The sequence below is a fragment of the Saimiri boliviensis genome, chromosome 2 (genome assembly GCF_048565385.1).
Source record: "Saimiri boliviensis isolate mSaiBol1 chromosome 2, mSaiBol1.pri, whole genome shotgun sequence".
In the NCBI taxonomy this organism is placed as follows: domain Eukaryota; kingdom Metazoa; phylum Chordata; class Mammalia; order Primates; family Cebidae; genus Saimiri; species Saimiri boliviensis.
The window spans coordinates 217,200,520-217,224,507 of NC_133450.1; the positions used below are offsets into that span (position 1 = coordinate 217,200,520).

Genomic DNA, 23,988 nt, shown 5'->3' on the forward strand with positions numbered 1-23,988 from the left:
TGTCATAGGACAGCTAGAAGCCTTCAAGTTTCATGGTGGCCCAGGTCTGGCAAGCAGAAGCCCTAGCTTGCTCCAGACCCGGCAGGCTCTCTAGGGCTCTCACCTTGGAGGAAACAGTTCAGGTCTGGCTCCCAAGCCCAGAAAAAATGTTGCCATAGCAGCCTAGAGAGGAGTTTCTGGGGACCCTGTAATTAAATACACATCCCTGAGCTGTGGCCCCAGAAACCCTTGTCTCCAGGCTAACCAGTTTCCAGCACCTGGTGGAATGACTGCCATTTCTCATCCTGACACACAGATAAAACATCATTTCACAGACACTGGACATAGATGCTTCAGCTGCAAAGGCAGAGGGGAGTGCAAGGGAATGCGCATGGAGTAGGGTGGGGAGGCGAGGGAGGAAGAGTAGCGGTTTTTTGTTAAACTTTTTTTTGTTTTTTCATTTTTTTTTTACTTTTAAAAAATTAATTAAAAAAATCAAAGTTTAATAAAAGGGCTGGTCTGAAAGACTGGATTCTTAAAACAATTGCAAAAATTTCAAAAGCAACAAGGAAAAAAGACATACACCAGGGGCCCAACGTGGAGGGCCTGGAACCACTGCTCAGCCTTCTGTCCTGCTGAAAGGTAGGGTTCCCTGAATTTGGCCAAACTTGGACATGGCTTAGATGCTGCCCACACTGGGTTTGTCTGTCTCTATTGGTCTCATTCCCCCAGGAAATCAAGAACAAACAAACAAATACAGGAAATGGGTAACAGAGCAATGCAGCCAGCTCAGGGCCCAGGATTTTAAGGATCTGGTGACACTGACCATGGCAGGTACTCACTTCCCTGAAAAAGAGTGGCAGGTGAGAGGCAGGCTGATGTGGAGTGGGCAATGTTCAGTGATGCCACAGAAACCCTTAGGATTCCCCATTCCTTGCTCTGGTTCTGGGGAACAGGACAGGGAGGATCCTGCCTACTTGCTCCTCTCCCTGGGGGCTTGCCCACTGCTCTTGTGAGCGGAGCATACTGGCTGGGTGTCCTCTGAGCCAGGCTGAGTGCTTTGAGACAGGTTCTGGGGAATTTCTCCAGATTAAGGGCAAGACCACCAAACCTTGCAAAGGACTCCAAAAGTCTACAAAGGTAGCCAGAGAGCACGAATAAGTTCCAACATGCCAAACTTTTGTCTTGGGACAAGAAAACATCAAAAAGGAGAGGGAGGGAAAGGCTTGCATGTTTCAACGTAGTACAAGGAGGTGGGATTCTCCTTTTCCACGTGGCTTTCAGAGTCATATTTTTATGGCGTAGAAATTCTCACTCAAAGTGATTGCTTTTGGTGGTTGAATCAGAGAGAGGACAGAGAGAGGAATTAGAGAAAACATGAACAACTTTCTCTCCTTCCACAATCAAAAGGCTACCTGTTAACCAAACATTATGGGAAGGCAAAAAACAAACACACCAAACCTCCCCCTCCAACCTTTCTCTGTGTCCTTCAAACCAAATTCACAAATACATCTAGTGGCTGACCTAATGTCTCCACGCTGCTAGCTACACTCCTACCTTCTCCGCATAATACCTGAGTTTCCAATGCAACACATTCACTTTACCCTGTTTAAAAAAAGCCCACGTCATAAAAGGACTGGGTGCAGAAGACATTAAAGACGGTCCACAGGTCAGGCTCCGGCTCGGAACACACGGCCACTTGGCTCAGAGATTCTGCAGGGCTCTCAGCAATGAATGGGCTCTTTGTTCTGTGGAATCTGCTGCAAACATTTGTAAAACTGGATTTGTACAATGGCAACTTGCAGAACCTTTTCCCCACTCCACAAATTAACAACTTGCTCTGTTTAATACTATGTTATTGGAGAGACACGTTCTTGCCTCATCAGAGAGCAATTCCCTTTGACACCCAACACAACGGGTAAAATGTTTAATTTGAAAAGCAATTTCAAAAATAATAGCTGGACAGATGGAGGCCTCCGCAAAGAAAGATGCTGTACGCAGGAGCTGTCTAAGAGAAAGGGTCTATGATATGCGTTTCCTTCCCAATGTGGAGGAAAGCAGCTCAGAGTCTGACCTGTGGCCAAAGAATGTGATCTAGTTGATTAAATTATATATTAAAAAAAAAATCAGGGGAACAAGTATCGTGAACTTAGAAATAAACAGATACACATGAACATACAAAAATCTTCCCACTGATGTGAACAACATGCTAGCTGGAGCTTTTCCTGAGGAACATGTCTTTTCTGTTTCTCAGAGCAACCAGGGAAATAGCATCGAGGTGTAATGCTCTGAGTTTTAGATCCATCAAGGGGCAAAATCATCACTCTGCTGGTACCCATAACATTTCACCAGACAGAAGAAGTTACAATCAAACATGGACTACCCATGCACACGACATGGTGGCCTCCTGGGTAGCTTTACTAGGCTGAGTTGGGGAGAGAGCAAACAGCCTTTGACTAAATAGGCAAGGGAGGAGCCGTGGGCCTCCAACCCACTCAGGCATGCAGCCAGCTAAGAGGTCTGCTTGCCACACCGGCTGTGGAAGGTACCTCGTGCAGGCAGGATAACTATTACATTAAGGCAAAAAGGAGAAAAGCACCTCAAAGAGTTCCAAGACAGACCTGGTGTGGCACTGGCCAGGGTCAAGAGGGTAAGGAACACTTCCTGGGATGAGGTGGGGCAGGTAGTGAAAGAACAAGGAGTCCAGGCCATGTCTGCAGAGGAGCAGCCAGGCCATCAGGAACCTGAGGTAGTTTAAAGCCCCCCTTCCCTTCCAGGTATTTCTGGCTCCAGCCCTCCAGGCCTTGGCTGGTCTGTCCTACTGCTGAAGTAAGGGGCAGCTGGGCCACTCTGGGCCTTGGGCTTTGTGTTCTGGGTCCCTGAGGAGAACTGGTCTCACTCTGGAGAGAAACGGAGAACTTGGAGAAGAACTTAGGAGCAACACTTCTGGTCAGCAGACAGGTGAATGGTCCTTCCCACTGCTTACAAAAGACTGCAGGTTTTGGATTCAGACCTGAGGGAGCGGTAGGAAGGGGTGGGGAGAGGAACAGGGGATTTCACAAGAGGAGTGTCTATTCTTTTCACAGTCTGGCCTTGCCCTACTACCCTTTGAAGAAAACAAGGTGAAAGGAGAATAAATCAGTAGTGGGCACCAGGATTCAGAACATGGCATTCTGCTCAGCTGGTTTTTCAAAGGGCCAGTAGGAAATCAAATATGTTAAGGGAGCAGGAAGGAGAAAGGTAGAGCTCAGGAAATCTAGGTAAAGAAACTAGGTGGCTGGTGGCCCCAAGGGAGCTGGGAGGCAAGTCCTGTGGATCAACTGATTGCCAGGACTTTGCCTAGATGGAAAGTTCACAGTGGTAGACGGTGACAGTGGTGGTGCAGGGGTAGGGGCAGCAATGTGTGAGAACAGACACTCTTCTGCCACTAGGACTTCTTGGGTGGAAGGAAACCTGCCTTAAATTTGGTCACTGTGTCCTACTCTCTTAATCTTCATGCTTTCCAAGGAAAGCACATGGCGCAGTCATCACCCCTGTCCTGTTGCCGTCTCGCCAACCCTGCTTAGTCAATCTCCTAACAACACGTTGCCCCTTTACAGTGTGCCCTTTTACCTGGCAATTCTGTGGCTTAAAAAAGGCAATTTGCTCTCTGACAGACAAATGTATGAGTCTGCTGAGAAAATGTGGAAAAAGTAGGGATGGACACACCCCCTATTTCCATTGAGGTAGTCATCTTTGTTAACATTATGGAAATAGTCATCTTAGCCCCATCCCACCCTCTCCCTCAAAATACAAAAGAACTATTTCTAAACAATGACAACACTGTCACATTAAACATCTTCACATCTGTAAACTGTAAGAAGATGTATCGGCAGCATTCACACAAAAGCATGTGCATCATGTTGAAGGCCATACATTCAACTCTGTCGTGAAATAAATATATAGAAAAATGAGGTTAAAAAAACAGACAAACAAACAAAAACTCTTCTTGCTGTGGAGGCAACTGGAAATGCTGCTCCACGGCCTCCATCTTGGTCTCTCTGGCTTTTTCCTCCAGAGCCCATCCTGCCCACCCAAGGCGAGGTGGTCGGCCTGAGGAGGGCACTGGGAACAGGTCATTCTTTGCCCACACTTGTCTTGCAGGAATGCAGCACCACCTTAAAGAGGAGGGGCAGCTGCTCCAGGGGCACATTCACCATCTTTCCTGGGAACAAGGCGGGAGAAGAAGAGTTAGCAGCGGCCACTAGTGGATGGGCAAGTCGGCCTCCCTGGGCTGGTGCAGAGGGAGTATCACCTTGCTGAGTGTCTGGGGCAAGAGACATGCCAGGAGTATCACAAAGATCAGACACATTGGGCTAATATGCTAATATCCAGACCCCTCTGGGTGCCCCAAGGAGCCCAGTAATGGTGCCAACTCCTCATCCTACTACTCAGGGAATACTTCCTCTGTTCTAGGTGGTTAAATGCATTAACTCGTTTAATTCTCACACTACTTCTGTGTACGCTTTTAACCTTCGTTTTATAGATAAGGAATCTGAAACTGAGAGGTAGTCCAAGAAACTTCTGTCCTATTTTCTTCACCCCCACTCAAGCCCCCGTGGATTCTCTAAAATATTTTATAAAATACTGCACTTCAGGATGGTTTAATAGGTTAATGAAAGTACTAGGGGAAAAAGGAATGGGGGTAAAGGGACAAATACATTCGAGAAACTCAGGGTTCCAAGAGTTTTGCAAATCTCTTATTGAAGGACTTCTCAGAGCATTTAGTGTGCTAATATTATTTGTAAATATCTAAGGCTGTGGTTCTTCTCCCAGACAGTACCTTAGAGTCACCAGGGGAGCCATATGAAAACACTCATTGAGGCTGGGCAAGGTGGCTCACACCTGTAATCCCAGCACTTTGGGAGGTCGAGGCAGGCGGATCATGAGGTCAAAAGATCGAGACCATTCTGGCCAACATAGTGAAACCCCAGCTCTACTAAGAATACAAAGATTAGCTAGGCATGGTGGTGCACCCCTGTAGTGTCAGCTACTTGGGAAGCTGAGGCAGGAGAACTGCTTGACCCTAGGAGTCGGAGGTTGCAATGAGCTGATATTGTGCCACTGCACTCCAGTCGGGGCAAAAAGAGCAAGACTCCATCTCAAAAAAAAAAAAAAAGAAAAGAAAGAAAAGAAAACACTGATTGATCTCTAGGCTCCACCCTATTCCAATTAAACCAGAATCTCTTGAGGTACAACTCAAACATTGATTTTTTTTTTTTTAAGTTTTCCAGGTGATTGGAAGTGCTGCCAAGGCTGAGGACTCAGTTCCATGGAGGAGAGTGGTGTATAATTGCTGACTTACTTTATTTAACAGAGTACCTGATTAATGTCTCATGTGGTAAGCTATAGCTTAGAAAATAGTGAGACAAACTGTCAAAATATCTCTAAAATTCCAATAGTTTAGGCCCAGCTTACATCTGCTAGACTGCTTTGTGGCCCAAGAAGTAGAAAAAAAAAATTCCCTTGTCAGATTGAAATATTTTTCCTTCAAAACTGTTATTGCTTTCTCCAGAATTTTTATGTTGAATTTAAAAACTATACTGCTGAATTTTACAAGAAGAATCCTGATCTACATGTCACAGTTCTGAGCTGCCCCTTGGTATGTGCTAGACAGCCAGAACAAGAATCTTTACTACATGAAGCAAAGCAACAACGAAAAACACCAGGATTTTATATTGAAATAGACCTACTTAAATGTCAGGAAGCTCAGTAGGGGTCAAGACCCCATAGAAACATACATACATGTATACACATCCCAATGCATAAAATTCCTCTGCAGATACAGGATTTCAAACTTTATTTTTCCTATTTTTAATTTTTTTAGAGATGAGATTTCACTCCTAGCCTCAACGGATCCTCTCACCCCCGCCTCCTGAGTACCTGGGATTATAGGCATGAACCACTGTGCCCAGCTAAAGACATCACTTTAAAGAAATGACCTCTCAAAGCTAATGGGCCATGAGCAATTCTGTTAAATGAAGATAATTTTGAAAATTGAGATATAATTAATGTATCATAAAATTCACTCTTTTAAAGTATACAATTCAAGAAATGAAATTAATTTGAGATATTCTGAGCCTCTCTTTCCTCATCCATAGAATGGCTATAATATCACCAACCATCAGCAGAGACTGGTGTGAGATTAAATGATATAAGGCCACAAAGTACCCTGCATATCATCAGAGCTCAGGAAATTAACTTCTCTTCTCTACAGAGAACACAAGCTTCTCATTGTAACAGAACCTTTTTTGAGGGCAAGGATGAGAACTCTTTCATGCAGTTGGTGATGGGCTGGAATGAGTATCCTGAAAACACTGCTTGCCTCATTCCTTCACAAGCTAAAAGAAGCAAGAAAGGGCTGGAAGCCTGAAACCCAGGATGTTACCTGCAATATAGCGAATCTCAGGTAAGCACATCATGAGATCAGGAAAGCGGTTCGGCTGATGTGTATATTTATATTCAGTAAAATCCTGGCAAATGTACCAGTATCGTTTGTTCAACTGTTCCAGCTGTGAGGCACTGGTCAGACCTCTGATATCTGTGAAAGAAAAAACCACACAGGGAATGGGACGGGCTTTCTAATGTGGAAGAAAAACCAACTCCTTTAATAAGTGCATCTTTCAACTAAGTTACTAAACACTGTCACAACAGGGGATCTTCTCTGATAGGGAGGAACTAAGCTCTGCATAAGGGAAAAGAAATGAGAGAGAGGAAAAAATAATACAGAGGACAGTAAGCAGACAGAGTCCCTCAAGGGCTAGGGCTTCTCTCAGCTTCATACCAAACTCCCCAAACAACCAGAAAACACTAAACAAATGACTGAATAACCTACCTTTCCAAATTTATCCTTCATAATGTCTTCAAATTTGCCTTTCGCTGGAACCAATCAAAAACCTTGCTGATACCCATACATTCATGCTTGTAACACACACACACACACACACACACACACACACACACAACCACTTCCTATGTGCTTCTGTTCTTAATCTTCCTCCTGGGCTGTCCCTCCATTTTTTTTTTTGACAGGGTCTTGCTCCGCCCCCTAGGCTGGAGTGCAGTGGTGCGATCAACAGCTCACTACAGCATCCATCTCCTGGCTCAAGAGTTTCTCCCACCTCAGCCTCCTGAGAAGCTAGGACTACAGGTGTGTGCCATCATGCTCAACTAATTTTTTTAATTTTCTGCAGAGATGGGGTCTATGTTGCTTGGGTTGGTCTCAAACTCCTGGGTTGAAGTGATCCTCCTGCCTTGGCCTCTCCAAGTGTTGAAATTACAGGCATGAGCCGCTGTGCCTGGCCCCTCCATATTTTCTCTCTCCTGTCTCTCTCTCTCTCTCTCTCTCTATATATATATACACACACACACACACACACACACACACACACACACCCCTTTTTTATATATAGAATATGAACAAAAATATTCTATATGTAAATCTTACCCAGCCTTTGAGGCCCAGCTCAGATTTCTCCTCCTTCAAGAAGTTGCTACTGCTCTCCCCAATCTGAGGCGCAAGCAATATGTCAAGTGCCATCAGAATGCATACTTCTTGAGGCCAGAGATCTGGGGTCTAAGTTTTTTCAATGTCTTTTATGCTCAGCACAGGGCTTGGCCTAAGATAGGCATGCAGAACACCAGATAAATAAATGGATGAATTGTGCAGAAGCAGGAGGAGAGTGGGCAAAGAGGAGAGGAGCTCTGGAGTGGAGACAGGACACAGGACGAGGGCACCTGCAATGCCACAGGCAGCAGAACAGCCCAGTGCCGCTATGGGAGCAGAGTACTCATTAGCTACTTTGGAAAAAAAGAGAATACAAACCTCCTCCCTATGCTGGTTTTACAGGCAGCTGCCAAGTGCCACTTTGCAGGTAATATTCCACATAAATCACATCGACATTCTTTTCATTAAAAGCCAAGCTTGATATGTGTGTGTGTGTGTGTGTGCGCGCGTGCACCCCATTAAAAGCCATGCTTGTGTGTGTGTGTGTGTGCACCCCATTAAAAGCCATGCTTGGGGTGTGTGTGTGTGTGTGTATTTGTGCACCCCATTAAAAGCCATGCTTGGTGCGTGTGTGTACTTGTGCACCCCACTAAATGCCATGCTTGGGGTGTGTGTATTTGTGCACCCCATTAAAAGCCATGCTTGGGTGTGTGTATCTGTGTGTATTTGTGCACCCCATTAAAAGCTATACTTAGTGTATTTGTACACCCCGTTAAAAGCCATGCTTGGGGTGTGTGTATTTGTGCACCCCATTAAAAGCCATGCTTGGGGTGTATTTGTGCACCCCATTAAAAGCCATGCTTGGGAGGTGTGTGTGTGGGGGTGTGTATTTGTGCACCCCATTAAAAGCCATGCTTGGGGTGTGTGTGTGTGTGTGGGTGTGTGTGTGTATCTGTGTGTATTTGTGCATCCCTGCTCTGCCCTGAAGGGGCTGTCAGAACCACTGCCAGCCTGTCAGAGGCCTTATCTCCAACAGTTTCATCAGTCACTCTGTTCTTCTTCAGTCACTGGTAAACTTGGTACATATTTAAAATGACGCATGTACTGTCCTTGGTGTCTGTGTGTAAATGCATTAAAACTGACTAAACAAAGCAAATCCTTTTCCTTCCTCTATGAGTTATAGAGATTGTGGCATTTAGGTCTGAAGAAAAAAAATCCAAAGTGTTCTCTCATTCCCAGTGCTATAAAGGGTCAGGGTGATGACAAGGGGTCCACAGGTCTTCCAGGATTGAAACCCAGATGGTACGATGGATTCTGTGTGACAATCCTGAGGGTAAGGAGGGGTGAAACCGGAGGGCAAATACTCACTGCCCCCTACACCCCCTACCAAGGCAAAGGTCCCTTTTGCCCATTCCAGCCACTCACCTTGATTTAGGAAGTTAATTGCTTTCATGCAAGCATACTCCTCATTGCTGACCTTTAGCTGATGGAACTTGTGATAGAGGTAGATGAGCCGCTCAATCACCTCCATCCCTTCGTCACTAAATCTGGGGAACAGACACAGGTGTTAACAGTGGGCTGTGACACCAGTAGGGACCAAGAAAGGGCAGCCAGAGAGCTCATGCAGCTCCTTCAGGTATCTAAGACAGGAAACAGGCTGAGCTTGGGGGAAATTGGATCCAAAGCCACTTGTGAAGTACAGGCAGATCCATTCTTTGTCTACAGGCCAACACAGCTCATGCAAGCTGCTTTTCCCAAGGCCAGGCAGGGTCAATCTAGGTTCAAACTCATCTCCATCACACACAGGCTATGAGATCTTGGCAAGGTCACCTGACCCCTCTATGCTTTGAGGAACTTGCATTCTTGGGCTAACAAGAGCCAAAGAAGGTCTGGGTTACAGAGATTGTGGCATTTAGGTTTGAAGAAAAAAAAATAATAAATGTGTAAATGTCTGGAGAAGTACAACATTATTAAGATACAGCTATTGTTGAGACGCAGCCTCTGGCATCAATGGCAGCTACCATGGTGACTCTATGTGAGCCTCTACCACACTCCAAGAAAAGCTGCTGATTGTATTTGCTTATGTTAACTGCTTCCAGCAGAGCTGAGGTTATGCACAATGAAAATTGTTATTGGCATCCCTGAATTTGATGGGAGGGAGTAAAATGTTAACTGAGTTTCTGTATCATGCCAGCCTCTGTGGTTACATGAGTCACTTTATGAGCGTTATCATGTTTAATCCTCTCAACCCTATGACCTGGGTGACATAATCATCACCAATGTACAGATGAGCACCTGAAGTTCAAAGAAGGGAGGGGTCTGGTCTACAAATACACAGTTAATTGGTGACAGAGTGGGAACCTAGAACCTGAACCCAAGGCCTTGGTTTTTCCAATATCTAGGGTGGTGTACCCTAGCAGAGGGGCTCGAAGCCCCCATACTCCTTACTTTGGGCTAGGAGTGAGCTCTCTGGAGAAAGACCAACTTTTAGGCAACAGAGCCCCAGGCTAGGTCCCCCCAGGGGATTAATGTTTTGGGTATACTTCACACCAGAGATGGAGAGACCATCAAACCAAGGAGGCAAACACTTAACCAGGAAGCAGGAATTTACAAAAGATGAGGTCAAGTCTGGCCTGAGTCATTCAAGCAGTGGACTAGCTAGTGGGTGGAGGGTCCCAGAAGGCCTGATATAACTCAGTCACAAGGAGAAGATTCTTAGCTTCAGGTCTGCTTCCTGGTGACATCCTCAGATGTGCACACTAAAACCCTGTGCCAGGCCAACAAGGCCCTATCTGAGTAGGGTCCACAACACCTGGGGATGAACTATTGCTTTCTGGACTCTACTGCTTTGTGTGTTAACTCTGAAGGCTTTGTAGGCTTTGACTTCCTGGACAAGCAGGACACTTTCTCTTGCTTGGAGAAAGCCTGGCTCTGGTTGGGGCCAGAGGTCCCTGCCCTTTTTAAGCATGAAGGGGAGCCTCAGCAGCAGTGGGTTCCACCAACTGCATCAAAAATATTTTTCTAAAAAACTTTAACCCTCCAACAATTATTATCCAACAATAAAAAATAAGACAAATTTAAAAATACAGAATAATGGCTGGGTGTGGTGGCTTACACCTGTAGTCCCAGCACTTTGGGAGGCTGAGGTGGGAGGATCACCTGAGCGTGGGAGGTTGAGGCTGCAGTGAGCTATGACTGTACCACCACACTATAGCCTGGGCAATAGAGGGAGACCCTGTCTCAAAATATAAAACAAACAAAAAAACCAATCAACCAAAAACCCCCCAAAATCCCCCACAAACCAAAACCAATGTAATAACTATTACAAAAAGAAACAAACAAAAATTCCCCCCCAACCAAAACCAATGTAATCACTCTTTGCATGGCATTTACATCATTTATATTCCATCAGGTATTCGAAGAATTCTAGAGCTGATTTAAAATATGCAGCAAGATATGCGTAGGTTATATGCTAATATTGCACCATTTTATATAAAAGACTTCAATATCTACAGATTTTGGTATCCATGGGGGTCTTGGAAATAATCCTCCACGGATACTGAGAGATGACTGACTGTACATGCAATCTGCAACTCTGACCTTCGGCCTTGGCATGGCTCCCAGTATAAGCTGGGGTTTCTTTCAGTTTGCTGATTTGAGCTACTATGGCTGACTCAGTTTCTCTGAACCTGGTCTAATGGCTTTTACAACTTTACTGATACATTCCAATCCTGGCTGATAGACAGATTCATATTGAATAACCACAATAACCACCATTCTATAATACTGTTTCTACCATTCTACCATTTGTTGAGTGTTTGCTATCTGCCAGGCACATTAAGTATTCCACATACATTTAATCCTATTGATAGTCCCAATAAATTCACAGAATGGATACGAATCACAACCCCCTTTGTTCACATATGGAAATGAAGGCTCAGGGAGGATATTTACTGAGTCTCTATTATGTGCTAGGCTTTTTCATACACATTCTTACACTTGACCCTCCTGATAACCTGGAAGGATACTATGCGCCTCACCTCCATGTTAGGGATGGAGAAGCAGAAAAAGAGGTGACTAGTCCAAGGCTGCATGGAAACTAAATGGGAGTGGTGGTAAGGCCAGGGTTCAAACTAGGTTTTCTAATTCCAAGACTATGGACTTAGTTCTAAGTACTATACTGCCTACCCCTGATCCTGTCTTGTTCTTAGCTGCTACCTGGAAAAGGCTAACTACATACTACCACTAGGGAACCTCAGGAGTGCTGTGCTCCCACAGCAACTCAGAGCAGGGCCCAGCCCTGGGAGGACATCAGGTCTGCTACAGTGCATAGTACTGCCCCTGCAGTGCCTCCAAGATGCTAAGACTTGCAGGAGGCGGTGATCCTGGGAGTAAGACCACTCTTCATCATAGTGCTCTGCTAGCTATTTACGTTCTGGAGAGGGGAAAAAAGGTCTTTACTGCCAATTTCCTTCATTCTCTGCCTGGAGAGGTAAGGAAATGGTAGAGGGCATAAAAAAGGAGGATGCAAGGGGAGAGGCAGTGTCAGCATCTGTCTGGTGACCGAGTCGTGTAGCAAGCAAAGATAATGCTCTGTCCTTTAATCAGCAACCCCTTGCCCCAAGTGTTCACTCTGGCACTGCAGACCCTGCAGGTGTGTGGCTATCAGCCAGACACTTAGCCAGGAGTGCCAAACCTCTTCCTGGCTGAGTCCTGACCTGAGGGACACAAAGGAGTTCCCAAGTGCCTAGCCTGTCCATACGCCCTAAATCTGCCCTTTCTCTTGGGGACGGCACATCCCTCTTTTCCTAACATTTCTACAACAGGGAGACACCATGGACCCCCAGCAGTGGTGGGGGCTGGCAGCCAGCCCAGCAGCCCCCACTCAGTCTCCACAGCCTGACTGCAAAGCTTTCCTCCACACCCCGCATCCCACCCCTTGATAAACAAAGTTGTTCTCTGTTCCATGGGCCTGCAGCCGTGCCTCCTCCACATCTGCCCACTCCACAGTTCTAATGCCCCATATTCACTGTCTACAAATTATCAGCATTCAAAGCCAGAGAGCTGGACAAACACACCCATTCTTCTTCTAGGTTCCCATTACACAAGCATGCTGGGGCAAGGAAAACATTCCTGCCAGGATCCCCCAAACCACTGGACCATTCAGTCTGCAATTGAAGCTGACACTATGTAAGTTATGTCCCATTAAGTGGACTGAGAGACCCAGTTGTCTCTTTTTCATTCATCTAAATGCACCTACTCCCAGGAGTGACTATGAGCCACAGCCTTAGAGAAACTGCCTTCTCAGCACCCATGTACAGACTCCAAGATGAAAACTAAGACTGTAGTTTCAGGACAAATTCCAGAAAGTCAAACCTTTTGAAAATGCTCTGGGAAAATAAGAATTTAGTATAAAGCAATGTTAAAGAGGCTGGGCATTGGAGCACAACAGATACAGGTGATAAACTTAGCTCCATCTCTCTCTTGCTTTGTAGCCTTTTTACCTCTCTGAAACTCATGCTCTTCATCTCTAGAATGGGGATAATATTAGTGCCAGTCACACAAGGTAGCAGTGAGAATTCAACAAATAATGTATGTAAGGCACTTAAGATAGAACTTGGCATAATAAAATAGTTGTCAGCTGTTATCATTACAAATAGCATCATCATCATCATCTCTCCCATTATTGTAGCAAAAATAAACATCTGTTTCTTGAGCCTTATGGTTAGGCAGGGAAGCTGGGAGGCAACTTTCCAGAGATCTGGCAAAATGGGGCTGGTGCTCATGAGATAGAAGTGCCCATTAAAGCCCATCTAGCTCAAGGCATCCTCTCCTGAGAGGAGTCTTGATTAGGGCCAGGAGCAGTCACTGGCTGGTGCTACAATCTGCTTTAAATCAAATTCACCCGGTTCACTGTCTGATAACAGTCTGATTAAGGAATATGGGCACCATAAATTTGATTCAATATTTGAGAAGAGAAAAGGAGGTGGTCATGTATCATCTGGGAAAAGCCGTTCCATGACAGCAGGAACTCACTTGCACTCAAGAGTTGTGAAGAAGTAAAGGCCGTCTGGGGGAGTGGGAGCAAGGCAGTAGCAGGCAAGGTAGGAGAGCACTACGGCCAATTACAGACTCCACAGCCTGGGTTTCCAGCAGAGCGGTTACTGCTTTCCAGTGGTTAGCCTGATTCTAGAGGTTCTTCCACTTCCTACGACCTCCTAGGCAGTCCTATACGCCTCTGAGACCCCACAGACACCTAAACCAAAGAGTTGCTCATCTCCATCCTGTTCTTCCCTGCTCCTTCTTCCTAGCTAAGAAAATTGGTGCCTACCTGCCTCGTCAGTCCAAAAACACCAGCAGCATCATCAACATTTTCCACTCACTGAAGTCCCACTGACTGTCTCCTTGACGTCTCTTGGCTTTGTGCTTCCCTCTGTCTCCACAATCACTGCTGCCTTGTCCAGGCCTTGTTCTCTTTCACCTAGGCTATGGAACAGTCTCCTTCCTGCTCAGCGCTGTGCTCCAGTCTTGTCCAGGCCAATCCATCCTGAACTTTACTGCCACAGAGATCTTTCTAAAATGTAACCTGTGTAATTCTTCCACTTAAAAACTTCCCAAGATTTAATACTATTTACACGACAAACCCCAAATTATTTAGATTGACATTTGAGCACTTTTATGACCTGTCTTGACCGTATCTCTCTCTAGTCAATTCTCCCCTCATTTCTCTGTCTCTCTTAGATACATACATTCTCTTTATACCTTAAATCCACAGAATTGTTTTTGATTCCCTGCACATAGCAATCATCTAGGATCTCTAAGTTCTAGGACTTTGTGTTATCTCCTGCCTTCCTTCTTGTTCTCTACTAGGGGCCTAGAAATTCCCACTCAAGGTGTAGCTCAAATGTCTGATCCTCTGGTAAGCCTTCCCTGGCCCTGCACACAGAGGTACTCAGTCCACAGTCTATGCTTGTACAGTTCTCTTCATATGCCCCTCCATCTCCACCAACACAACCCTGCACTGTAAGTTGTGTCTGCTCCTTTTTGCCTCCCAGTCCCCTAAATGAAGGATAGGGACTGAATCAGAAACCATGTCTGCATCACCTGTGATCCCAACTTCCTCCCCACAAAACACACAATCATAGATACTCAGTAAATGGTCATGGAATCAGAACTAACATGTTTAACTGTTATTTTTCCATCGATGGATTCCACAGTAGAGTCCCAACAACAAATCCATTTCCTATTCTCAGAACCCACTTGACAGCTCAGCAGCAACATATGTTCTAAAACAGCAATGTTCAATAAAACTTTATGTGATGATAAAAATGATCTTTATTTGTACTAGTAGCCACTAGCCCTGTGGCTACTGAGTGCTGGAAATGTGGCTGGTGAAAATGAGAACTAAATTTCTAATTTCAATTAATTTACATTTTAAAAGCCACGTGAGGCTAGTGGCTACTATAGTGAATGGTACAGCTTTAGATCCTCCTTGATTAGAAAAATTCCAACGTAGTAGGAAGGAAACGTTTCCTCACTACTTCAGCTGTTATTGACCTTTGCCTTGGTCTTGGGGTTTAAGGGACTGGCTACAGTGAGATGGGATGCCTTATGAAGCTCAAAGCCAAAGAGAACCTGTACTGCCAGTGACCCCTGCCTACTGCAGAGGGCCCGGGCAAACCTATTACTTGGGAGTGGAGTCCAAAGGCTGATGCTGTAGCCTCAGGCTGCACTCGTAGATTCCAGCACCTAGAGAGGCTGGGCTCCCTGGGCCAGCTCCGCAAACCCTGACAACATCAGAGCAGGCTGACTGCTATCCAAACACCCCTATGGAGCAGAGTTATGGAGTAGGAGACAGGAATTTGATGGAAACAATGAATTAGAAGCTCTGGACAAGGGGTTAGGTCATCTGCAAAATCAGATAGCTCTGTTTACCAGACAAAGTGTCAGCTGGGTTCAAAACGCTGTCATTTATAGATCACACTGAAGCCAGTAAGCATCATTAATAAGGAAATATTAGAAAACAAGGGGAGAGAGTGGGCAAGCTGGCTCCTCCCTCCCCTAGCTGTGCCAAGGGCCCTTGCAGGTCTTGGAGTACTGCTTTTCGTTTGAGCCTTGGCTTGTCTCTTTTTTTTTTTTTTTTTTTTTGAGACGGAGTTTCGCTCTTGTTACCCAGGCTGGAGTGCAATGGCACGATCTTGGCTCACCGCAACCTCCGCCTCCTGGGTTCAAGCAATTCTCCTGCCTCAGCCTCCTGAGTAGCTGGGATTACAGGCACGTGCCACCATGCCCAGCTAATTTTTTGTATTTTTAGTAGAGACGGGGTTTCACCATGTTGACCAGGATGGTCTCGATCTCTTGACCTCGTGATCCACCCGCCTCGGCCTCCCAAAGTGCTGGGATTACAGGCTTGAGCCACCACACCCGGCCTGCCTTGGCTTGTCTTAATGCCACAACTAGGTGGCGGGGGGGAGATGGACCCCCATTCTGTGAAGAAAACTGTGAAGGCTGCTACTTTCTACTCTCCAGCTTTCATGGAGGGGGGCACCTTTTCTTTTCTTCTTGGTGCCCTGGAATCCCATGACTTCCAATATTTTGAACTGTACAATAAAAGTCATTTATTGAAATGTCTATTTAAATACAAATTAAGCATTATAAGACTTTTCATATGGATAAATTAGCAAGCCAGAAAGTCATCTCAGCAGATCATTTGTCCTGATTTTGGAGTCAGAAAATATGGTCACCCTGTGCTCCAGTTCTGCAGAGTAAATGAGTAAAAAGTGTGCTTGGACAGGCCCCAGAGCAGCAGGGAGAGGACCCACTCTGGACAGGGAGGCTGTAAGGATACTGGTCAGCTGGGATAAAATTTTATGACAGAAAATGACTAACAGAACAGCTCAGTCTTTTAGTCCCATGCTTTCAACATCTCACCACATCTCAGACAGAATCAAAGAAACTAAGCTTTTCAGTCAGGCAGGCATATGCTCAAATCTATGGCTCTGCATTCAAATCCCAAACCCTTAAGGGGAGGTCTCTCTGAACTGCAGTTTTCTCATCTATAAAATAGGCACAAACACCTATGAGGCTGGAGGCTGTGAGAAAGAAAGCAGACAATCAAAAATATCTACCTAGTGCACACAATAGGTACTAAAATCACCTCTAGGTCTCTTTCTTGGATTGTAAACTCCAGTTCAAAGCCCTCTTACCTTGTAGGCAGAATTCAGATTTTTGTTTCCTGGATGCGTTATCTCAGAAATCCAAGTATAATACAAATCAGCTGGGCACAGTGGCTCACGCCTGTAATCCCAACACTTTGAGAGGCTGAGATGGGTGGATCACTTGAGATCAGGAGTTGTAGACCAGCCTGGCCAACATGGTGAAACCCCATCTCTAATAAAAATATAAAAATTAGCCAGGCGTGGTGGCGGGTGCCTGTAATCCCAATTACTTGAGAGGCTGAAGCAGGAGAATCACTTGAACCCAGGAGGTGGAGGTTGCAGTTGAGCCGAGACTGAGCCACTGCACTCCAGCCTGGGTGACAGAGTGAGACTTCGTCTCAAAAAATAAATTAATTTAAAAAAAATTACAGCTGCCAAGCACAGTGGCTCACACCTGTCATCCCAGCACTCTGGGAGGCTGAGGCGGGAGGATCACCTGAGGTCAGGAGATAGAGACCATCCTGGCCAACATGGTGAAACCCCATCTCTACTAAAAATACCAAAATTAGCTGGACGTGGTGGCGTGCACCTGGAGTCCCACCTACTCGGGAGGCTAAGGCAAGAGACTCACTGGAACCTAGGAGGCGGAGGTTGAAGTGAGCCGAGATTGTACCACTGCATTCAGCCTGGCGACACAGCGAGACACTCACTCTCTCTCTCTCTCTCTCTCTCTCTCTCTCTCTCCCTCCCTCACACACACACACACACAAACACACACGCTCTAAATAAATAAAATAAAAAATAAAAATAAATTACAGCTTAGCACTCTGCTAAGCTTGAATGTATAAGATTTATTCCTAAAAACCATCTTATTAGGGAAATTCTGTTATCACCCCATTTTACCAGTTCAGAACCTGAGGATCAGAAGCCGTGCCAAGGTCACAAATCTAGTCAGTGGCAGAGTGAGGGTTCAAACCCAGGCCTATGTGGTGCAATGCCTGCCCTCTGAAAGGCCAGGCGACTCTGCCTTGCAGGGATAACAATGGTTTGGTTGTTCGGGATTTCCTCCCCAGTCAGGAGCCCTCACCTGTGTAGTTCTTCATCAGAGGGTGAGTACTTGGCAGTGACATCAGCCAGCTCTCCAAAGATCTGCTTGCTGTAAACAGTGAGGGAGGATAGCAGGATTAGCTCCTGCCACGTAGAGCTCAAGAGGCACGTGTAATCCTTGATTGAGAGCTCGCAGAAGAAAGGCAGTTTCTTGATCCAGGCAATCTGTCTAAAGAGCAGCTCGTCGGCCAGGCGGCAAAGCAGGGCAAATAGTTCTGCCTGTGTCACAGAGTATCTGAGGGGAAGGGACAGGGAAAGTCACTTCCATTGGCCAGAGGGTGAGGATGAGGGCACATAAAGAAGTTAGTCCCAAGGGCACAAAGGGTCCCTGGCAATGGGCTCCTTGCTCCATGCCCACGGTCTCCAGTTCTATCCAATGTGATTTTCTGATATAGGGGCAGGGCTGAGGCCAGTAGCAAGCCCAGGGTTGGAGAGGTGAGTCTGGTGAGGAAAGGCTGCTGAGGAAATAAAAGGCTTAGAAATGTGTGCAATTGGCTAGGCGCGGTGGCTCATGCCTGTAATCCCAGCATTTTGGGAGGCCGAAGGCAGGTGGATCATTTGAGGTCAGAAGTTCAAGACTAGCCTGGCCAACATGGTGAAACCCCGTCTCTACTAAAAGTACAAAAATTAGCCAGGAGTGGCAGCCTGTGCCTGTAATCCCAGCTATTTGGGAAGCTGAGGCAGGAGAATCACTTGAACCCAAGAGGCAGAGGTTTCAGTGAGCTACAGTGCCACTGCACGCCAGCCTGGGTGACAGAGCGAGACTATGTCTCAAAAAAAAAAAGTGTGCAATTGACAGGGAATATGACTTTTATTGTTGGTGTCCTCTGATGTTCCATGTCTTAGAGAAAATCCCAGTCACTCCTGTTCAAGTTTTAGCAATGGAATTCTAATTCTAATTCTGATGCCCACCCAACAAAGGAATTGGTACAAAAATAAGCCTCACATCCAGACCACTGAAGAGAACAGAACAAGTTCAGAAGCTTTCCCTGCTCTCACTCCACCCCCTGGTGGTGAGTTCAGGAACCAGGATTGCTCAGCCTTTCCTTTAAGCTAAAGCTGGGCAGAGTAGCAGGGCATCTCTCAACTCTGGAATAAAAAGGGCCTCTGAGACCACAGACCCAGGAGTTCCAGCTTTCTTTCTCTCAAGGCCCCTTGGCAACACTTTTCCTCACACTCCTCCATTTAACTTTTTTTTGTGTGTGTGAGACAGAGTCTTGCTCTGTTGCCAAGAGCTAGAGTGCAGTGGTGCAATCTTGGCTCACTGCAACCTCCACCTCCCAGGTTCAAGTGATTCTCCTGCCTCAGCCTCCCGAGTAGCTGGGTTTACAGGTGCATGCCATCATGCCCAGCTAACTTTTGTATTTTTAGTACAGACATGGTTTCTCCATGTTGGCCAGGGTGATCTCAAACTCCTGACCTTGTGATCTGCCCACCTATACCTCCCAAAGTGCTGGGATTACAGGCATGAGCCACCAGGCCCAGCTTCCTACATCTAGATTTATAAAGGGTTTGTGTGGCCTCCTTGTGGGTGAATAGTTTAATCTCCTCTTCTGAAACTGGAGACTAGCTTAAGAAACCTTCCTGGGAGGTCTAAGCATGGTAACACTCAAACTGCTTATGCTCTAGGCCAAAGGAGTAATGGATGCAGCAATGGGTAGACCAAAGGCTGAATTATCATCTCCTCAGGTAGAGCTGACTAAAGACCGAAAGAATATTCCTTCTATCCACTCAAGCCTGCACCTAAAGTGATGACGTGCCACCATCCTAGCCATGGGGATGTTGGTGAGGGTTGCAGACGGGCCACAACCAGCCAGGGCTTTGTGAAGGAGCCTATATTTGATAGATGCCTATCCCCAGAATTACTACTCATCTCTAGCCTGGAAGTGCTCAGATCCATCCCAGTACCTGGCTTACCCAGGCCCAAGCATAAACAAAGGCCCTTCTATCCTAATTCCATAGGAACTGAAAAGTAACCTCACCTCTATGAGAATAAAATACTTAAGGAAACAATAAGGGATCACTGGCTTCAAAGTTAAGCACGGGTTTGTCCTGAGGCTTGAGTCATTATCCCCCCAACTCATTCTGAAGCCAAAGGTATAGCAGCCAGGGACACAGGTGGGTGTGAGGGAGGGACATTTTGAGACTGCAAGGGGCCAGGAAGGGTGGAGCTCACTTACCCATCTTCAATCAACATGGGTGTGCCCAATGGCTCCAGGTCCTCAGCTGATAACAGCTGGTGAATCAGACTGTATGACTGGGGATCCAGGCTGCGAGCTTGTGGGGGCAGAAGTGGTGAGTGGCCAGAATAGCTAAAAAGGTGTGGTATGTATTGGTAATGTGGAGGCACAGACATTCCCATGTACTGTTCCCTGAATGCCATGAATCCATTTAGTTCCACAGATCTGCTGGAGAGAAAAGTCTTGCGTCAAACGGAGCCATGGCAAATCTAGTAATTACTCACAGGAAATGAGCCAGAAGGTGACTTGAGGTATTCTTTGGCCATCAGGTCTGTGTCTTCATCAAGCCAGGGGACAAAATTAATAGTTACATTCGTGTTTCTCCTACTGGATTCCCGTCTGTGAGACAAGGACTCTACACAAATATTGGGGTCACCATTGGACACTCAGTGCATGGCAGAGTAGGTGAATACTGGTTGAATGAATTCTTTGTGTAGGTGCCATGCCTAGAGAGTATTTTTAACAGATACTTGTAGACTATGATGGCAAAGTGGGCGTTTATATTACTGCTGGGAATTTCTCCTATAACTGGGGTTGGCAAATTTTGGCTTGTAGGCTAAATCCAGCCCACTGTCTATTTTGGCAAATGAAGTTCTACTGGAACACAGCAATGCTCACTGCTTCACACAGTGTCCATGGCCGCAGCTGTTCTCATACTAAAAAGGCAGAATGGAGAAGTGGAGATCCAAACCATCAGGCCTGGAAAGCTGAAATATTTACTATCTGGCCTTTGCAGAAAAAGTTTGTCAACCCATATCCTACAAGAAAGATTTCTGGAGAAAGGAAACCTTCCCTAATAGCTGAAGGCTCTACTTCACACTTGACAACTAACTAAAGATATGCTTGAACCAAGAGTTTCTAAGTTTGTATTTTCTGATAGCAGCAAATTTGACCGGCTTAAAAAGCCTTCGATGTTTCTTAAAATTTATAAAGTGAAAAACATTGACTCTTGTGAGGCAGAGAAATTATAGTTTTAGTTCAAAACTGTCAAGGAAGTTTATTTCAATGATAAATGAGGGAAAATAGACACATTTAAAATGTTATTCTGTTAGGTGAAGAATGCATGGGCATGGATAGAAGATACAGTACTTTATCAGTCTGCAGAAGAGACCACTGACATTTTCAAGGTCTTTAGCATAAAAGGGGCTGGGAAACACTGTTTTCAATCATCCTGACCCCTACTTCAAGAGTCTGAGGGAGCAACAGTACAATGGCTGAGACAGCCTGGCAGGGATACTCAGCCAGAGGTTTCTTGTGGGTCTTCCCTTGGTGGGGGATCCCTAAATGATTATCGTGGGTTTGCCTTGAAGCTCACCTGGAGGACAGTGTGGAGCCTGGTGAGGGCTGGTTGCTCTCTGAAGCCCTGTTCCCGGGGGAGCTGTGGTCACTGTCACCATGGTTGCTCCAGTGATTGGCCTCTTCCTCAAACTCCTGTCCGGACATGATCCTTTCGATCTCTTCTTCTGAAATCTTTTGACAAGGAATTGAGATACGTTAGACTGGGTGCTCAAGACGCTGTTCTTTCTTCAGGACTGAGAGCTTATTTAAATCTCATAGGATTTCCCAGAAACCTAGATTCCCTCTCCTCCACCCCCATACTCCGGGCCTTTCACTAATCTTAGGATGGCACAGCTTCCTTACTGGCACCATGGCCCTTTGTGGCCCTCCTCCTGCTCATTCACACTACTCTCAAGCCATGAAGCCTCTAGGTTCTTTCAACTCCTTTTTGTCCTTGAGGTTATTCTTTCCTAACCCTGAAATACCACTCCTCAATGACAATCTCCTACTGGCCCTTCAAGATCCAATTCGAATGTCACCTCCTGCCAGGTATGATGGCTCATGTCTGTAATCCCAACACTTTGGGAGTCTGAGGAGGGCAGATTGCTTGAGCCCAGGAGTTCAAGAGAAGCCTAGGCAACATGGTGAAACCCTGTCTCTACAAAAAATACAAAACTTAGCTGGGCATGATGGTGCATGCCGATATAGTCCCAAGCTACTCAGGAGACTGAGGCAAGAGATTCTGGCCTAAGCCCAGAAGACTGAGGCTGTAGTGAGCCACGATCGCACCAACCCACTCCAGATTCAGTGACAGCGCAAGACCCTGTCTCAAAAGAAGACAAAACCAAACCAGACCAAAAAAAACCCCCAAATGTCATCTCCTTTGTGAGGCTTTCTACCACCACATATAGGATACTTTCTTCAACTAATCGTGCTGCGAAAACTATATCCACACCCCCTCAAAGATGTTGAACCCTTATACCATTCACAAAAGTCAACCTCAGAATTGACTAAATATTTAAATGTAAGACATAAAACTAAAAAACTTGGAGAAAACACAGGGGAAAATCTTCATAACACTGGTCTTGGCAATGATTTCTTGGATATACCACCAAAAGTACAGATAACATAACAAAAACAGCCAAGTGTGACTACATCAAACTAAAGAGCTTCTGTGCAACCAAAGAAACAGTCAACAGGGTAAAAAGATACTCTATGAAATGGGAGAACACATTACCATATACATCTGATAAAGGGTCAACATCCACAATATACAAGGAACTCCCGTAACTCAATAACAAAAACAAAACAAAACAAAATCCATTGAAAAATGGACAAGAAACTTGAGTAGACATGTCTCCGAAGAATGGTCACATACAAATAGCCAACAGGTATATGAAAAGATGCTCAATATCAATTATCATCAGGAAAATGTAAACCAAAACTTGAAGATATTACCTCACTTCCGTTAGGATGTCTACTATATGTAAAAGAAAACAACAACAAGCCGGGCGCGGTGGCTCAAGCCTGTAATCCCAGCACTTTGGGAGGCCGAGGCGGGTGGATCACGAGGTCGAGAGATCGAGACCAACCTGGTCAACATGGTGAAACCCCGTCTCTACTAAAAATACAAAAAATTAGCTGGGCATGGTGGCGCGTGCCTGTAATCCCAGCTACTTAGGAGGCTGAGGCAGGAGAATTGCCTGAACCCAGGAGGCGGAGGTTGCAGTGAGCCGAGATCGCGCCATTGCACTCCAGCCTGGGTAACAAGAGCGAAACTCCGTCTCAAAAAAAAAAAAAAAAAAAAAAAAAAAAAAAGAAAACAACAACAACAAAAAACAGAAACAAACCAAAAAACCAGTCTGGAAAATAACAAGTGCTGGCAAGGATGTAAAGAAATGGAAACCCTCGTGCACTGTTAGTGGGAATGTAAAATGGTGTAATCACTATGGAAAACAGCATGGAGGTTCCTCAAAAAGTTAAAAATAGAACCACCATATGATCCAGCAATACCATCTATGGGTATTTATCCAAAAGAACTGAAATCAGGATTGTGAAGAGACACTTGCACTTCCACATTCACTGCAGCATTATTCAAAATAGTCAAGAAGTGAAAACAACGTGTCTGATGACAGAAATGCATAAGAAAATATGGTATAAACATAAAACACCTTTAAAAAATAAAGTGAAATAAACTAGCCACAGAAGCACAAATACTGCATGCTTCTACTTTATGAGACATCTAAAGTAGTAAAACTCTTACAAGCAGAAAGTGGAATGATGGCTGCCATGGGCAAAGGGAGAGGAAAATGAAGAATTGCTATCTAATGGGTATAGTATTTCAGTCATGTAAGATGAAAAAGTTTGAAAGATTTGCTGCACATGAGTGTGGATATAGTTAACAACACTGTACTGTATAATTAAAATTTTGTTTAAAAGGTAGATTTCATGTTATATGGTTTTTACTTTTACCATAATAAAAAAGAGCAGCTATTAGTCCAGACCAAAAAACCTAATATAAATTTATAAGACATATATATGACCTGAGTAACAAGAATAAAAATGGTTTAGAAAAAAAGAATAAATCCAGCAGAGTTGGGAGTCAACACAGCCTGACTGAATAAATGCTGTGCGCATGTGATAGGAAATCCCCCAAACATCATCGGTGTATGTCTCAAGACAATTCCAAACACCTTTCTTTCATTCCCTCACATTTAACCGGCTAAATCCTATCGATTTA

At 45.2% G+C, this 23,988-nt stretch overlaps 1 protein-coding gene across 5 annotated transcripts in view; it reads right to left on the reverse strand.

The window, feature by feature from the left end:
* Positions 1-424: 424 nt before the first annotated feature.
* NR6A1 (nuclear receptor subfamily 6 group A member 1) overlaps positions 425-23,988 on the reverse strand; it is a 239,017-nt gene continuing 215,453 nt past the window's right edge. For 2 of the 5 annotated variants that reach the window (XM_010351375.3, XM_074395325.1), the window contains 6 exons: positions 21,286-21,440; positions 19,911-20,135; positions 17,711-17,965; positions 8,891-9,012; positions 6,407-6,559; positions 425-4,183 (listed from right to left, as the gene is read on the reverse strand). In XM_010351375.3, the coding sequence (XP_010349677.2) occupies positions 4,095-4,183; positions 6,407-6,559; positions 8,891-9,012; positions 17,711-17,965; positions 19,911-20,135; positions 21,286-21,440 (999 nt within the window). In that variant the 3' untranslated portion in view covers positions 425-4,094. Of the gene's footprint in view, positions 6,560-8,890; positions 9,013-17,710; positions 17,966-19,910; positions 20,139-21,285; positions 21,441-23,988 lie in introns of all 5 variants that reach the window. The other 3 variants (XM_074395327.1, XM_074395324.1, XM_074395326.1) reach the window with 2 other exon arrangements.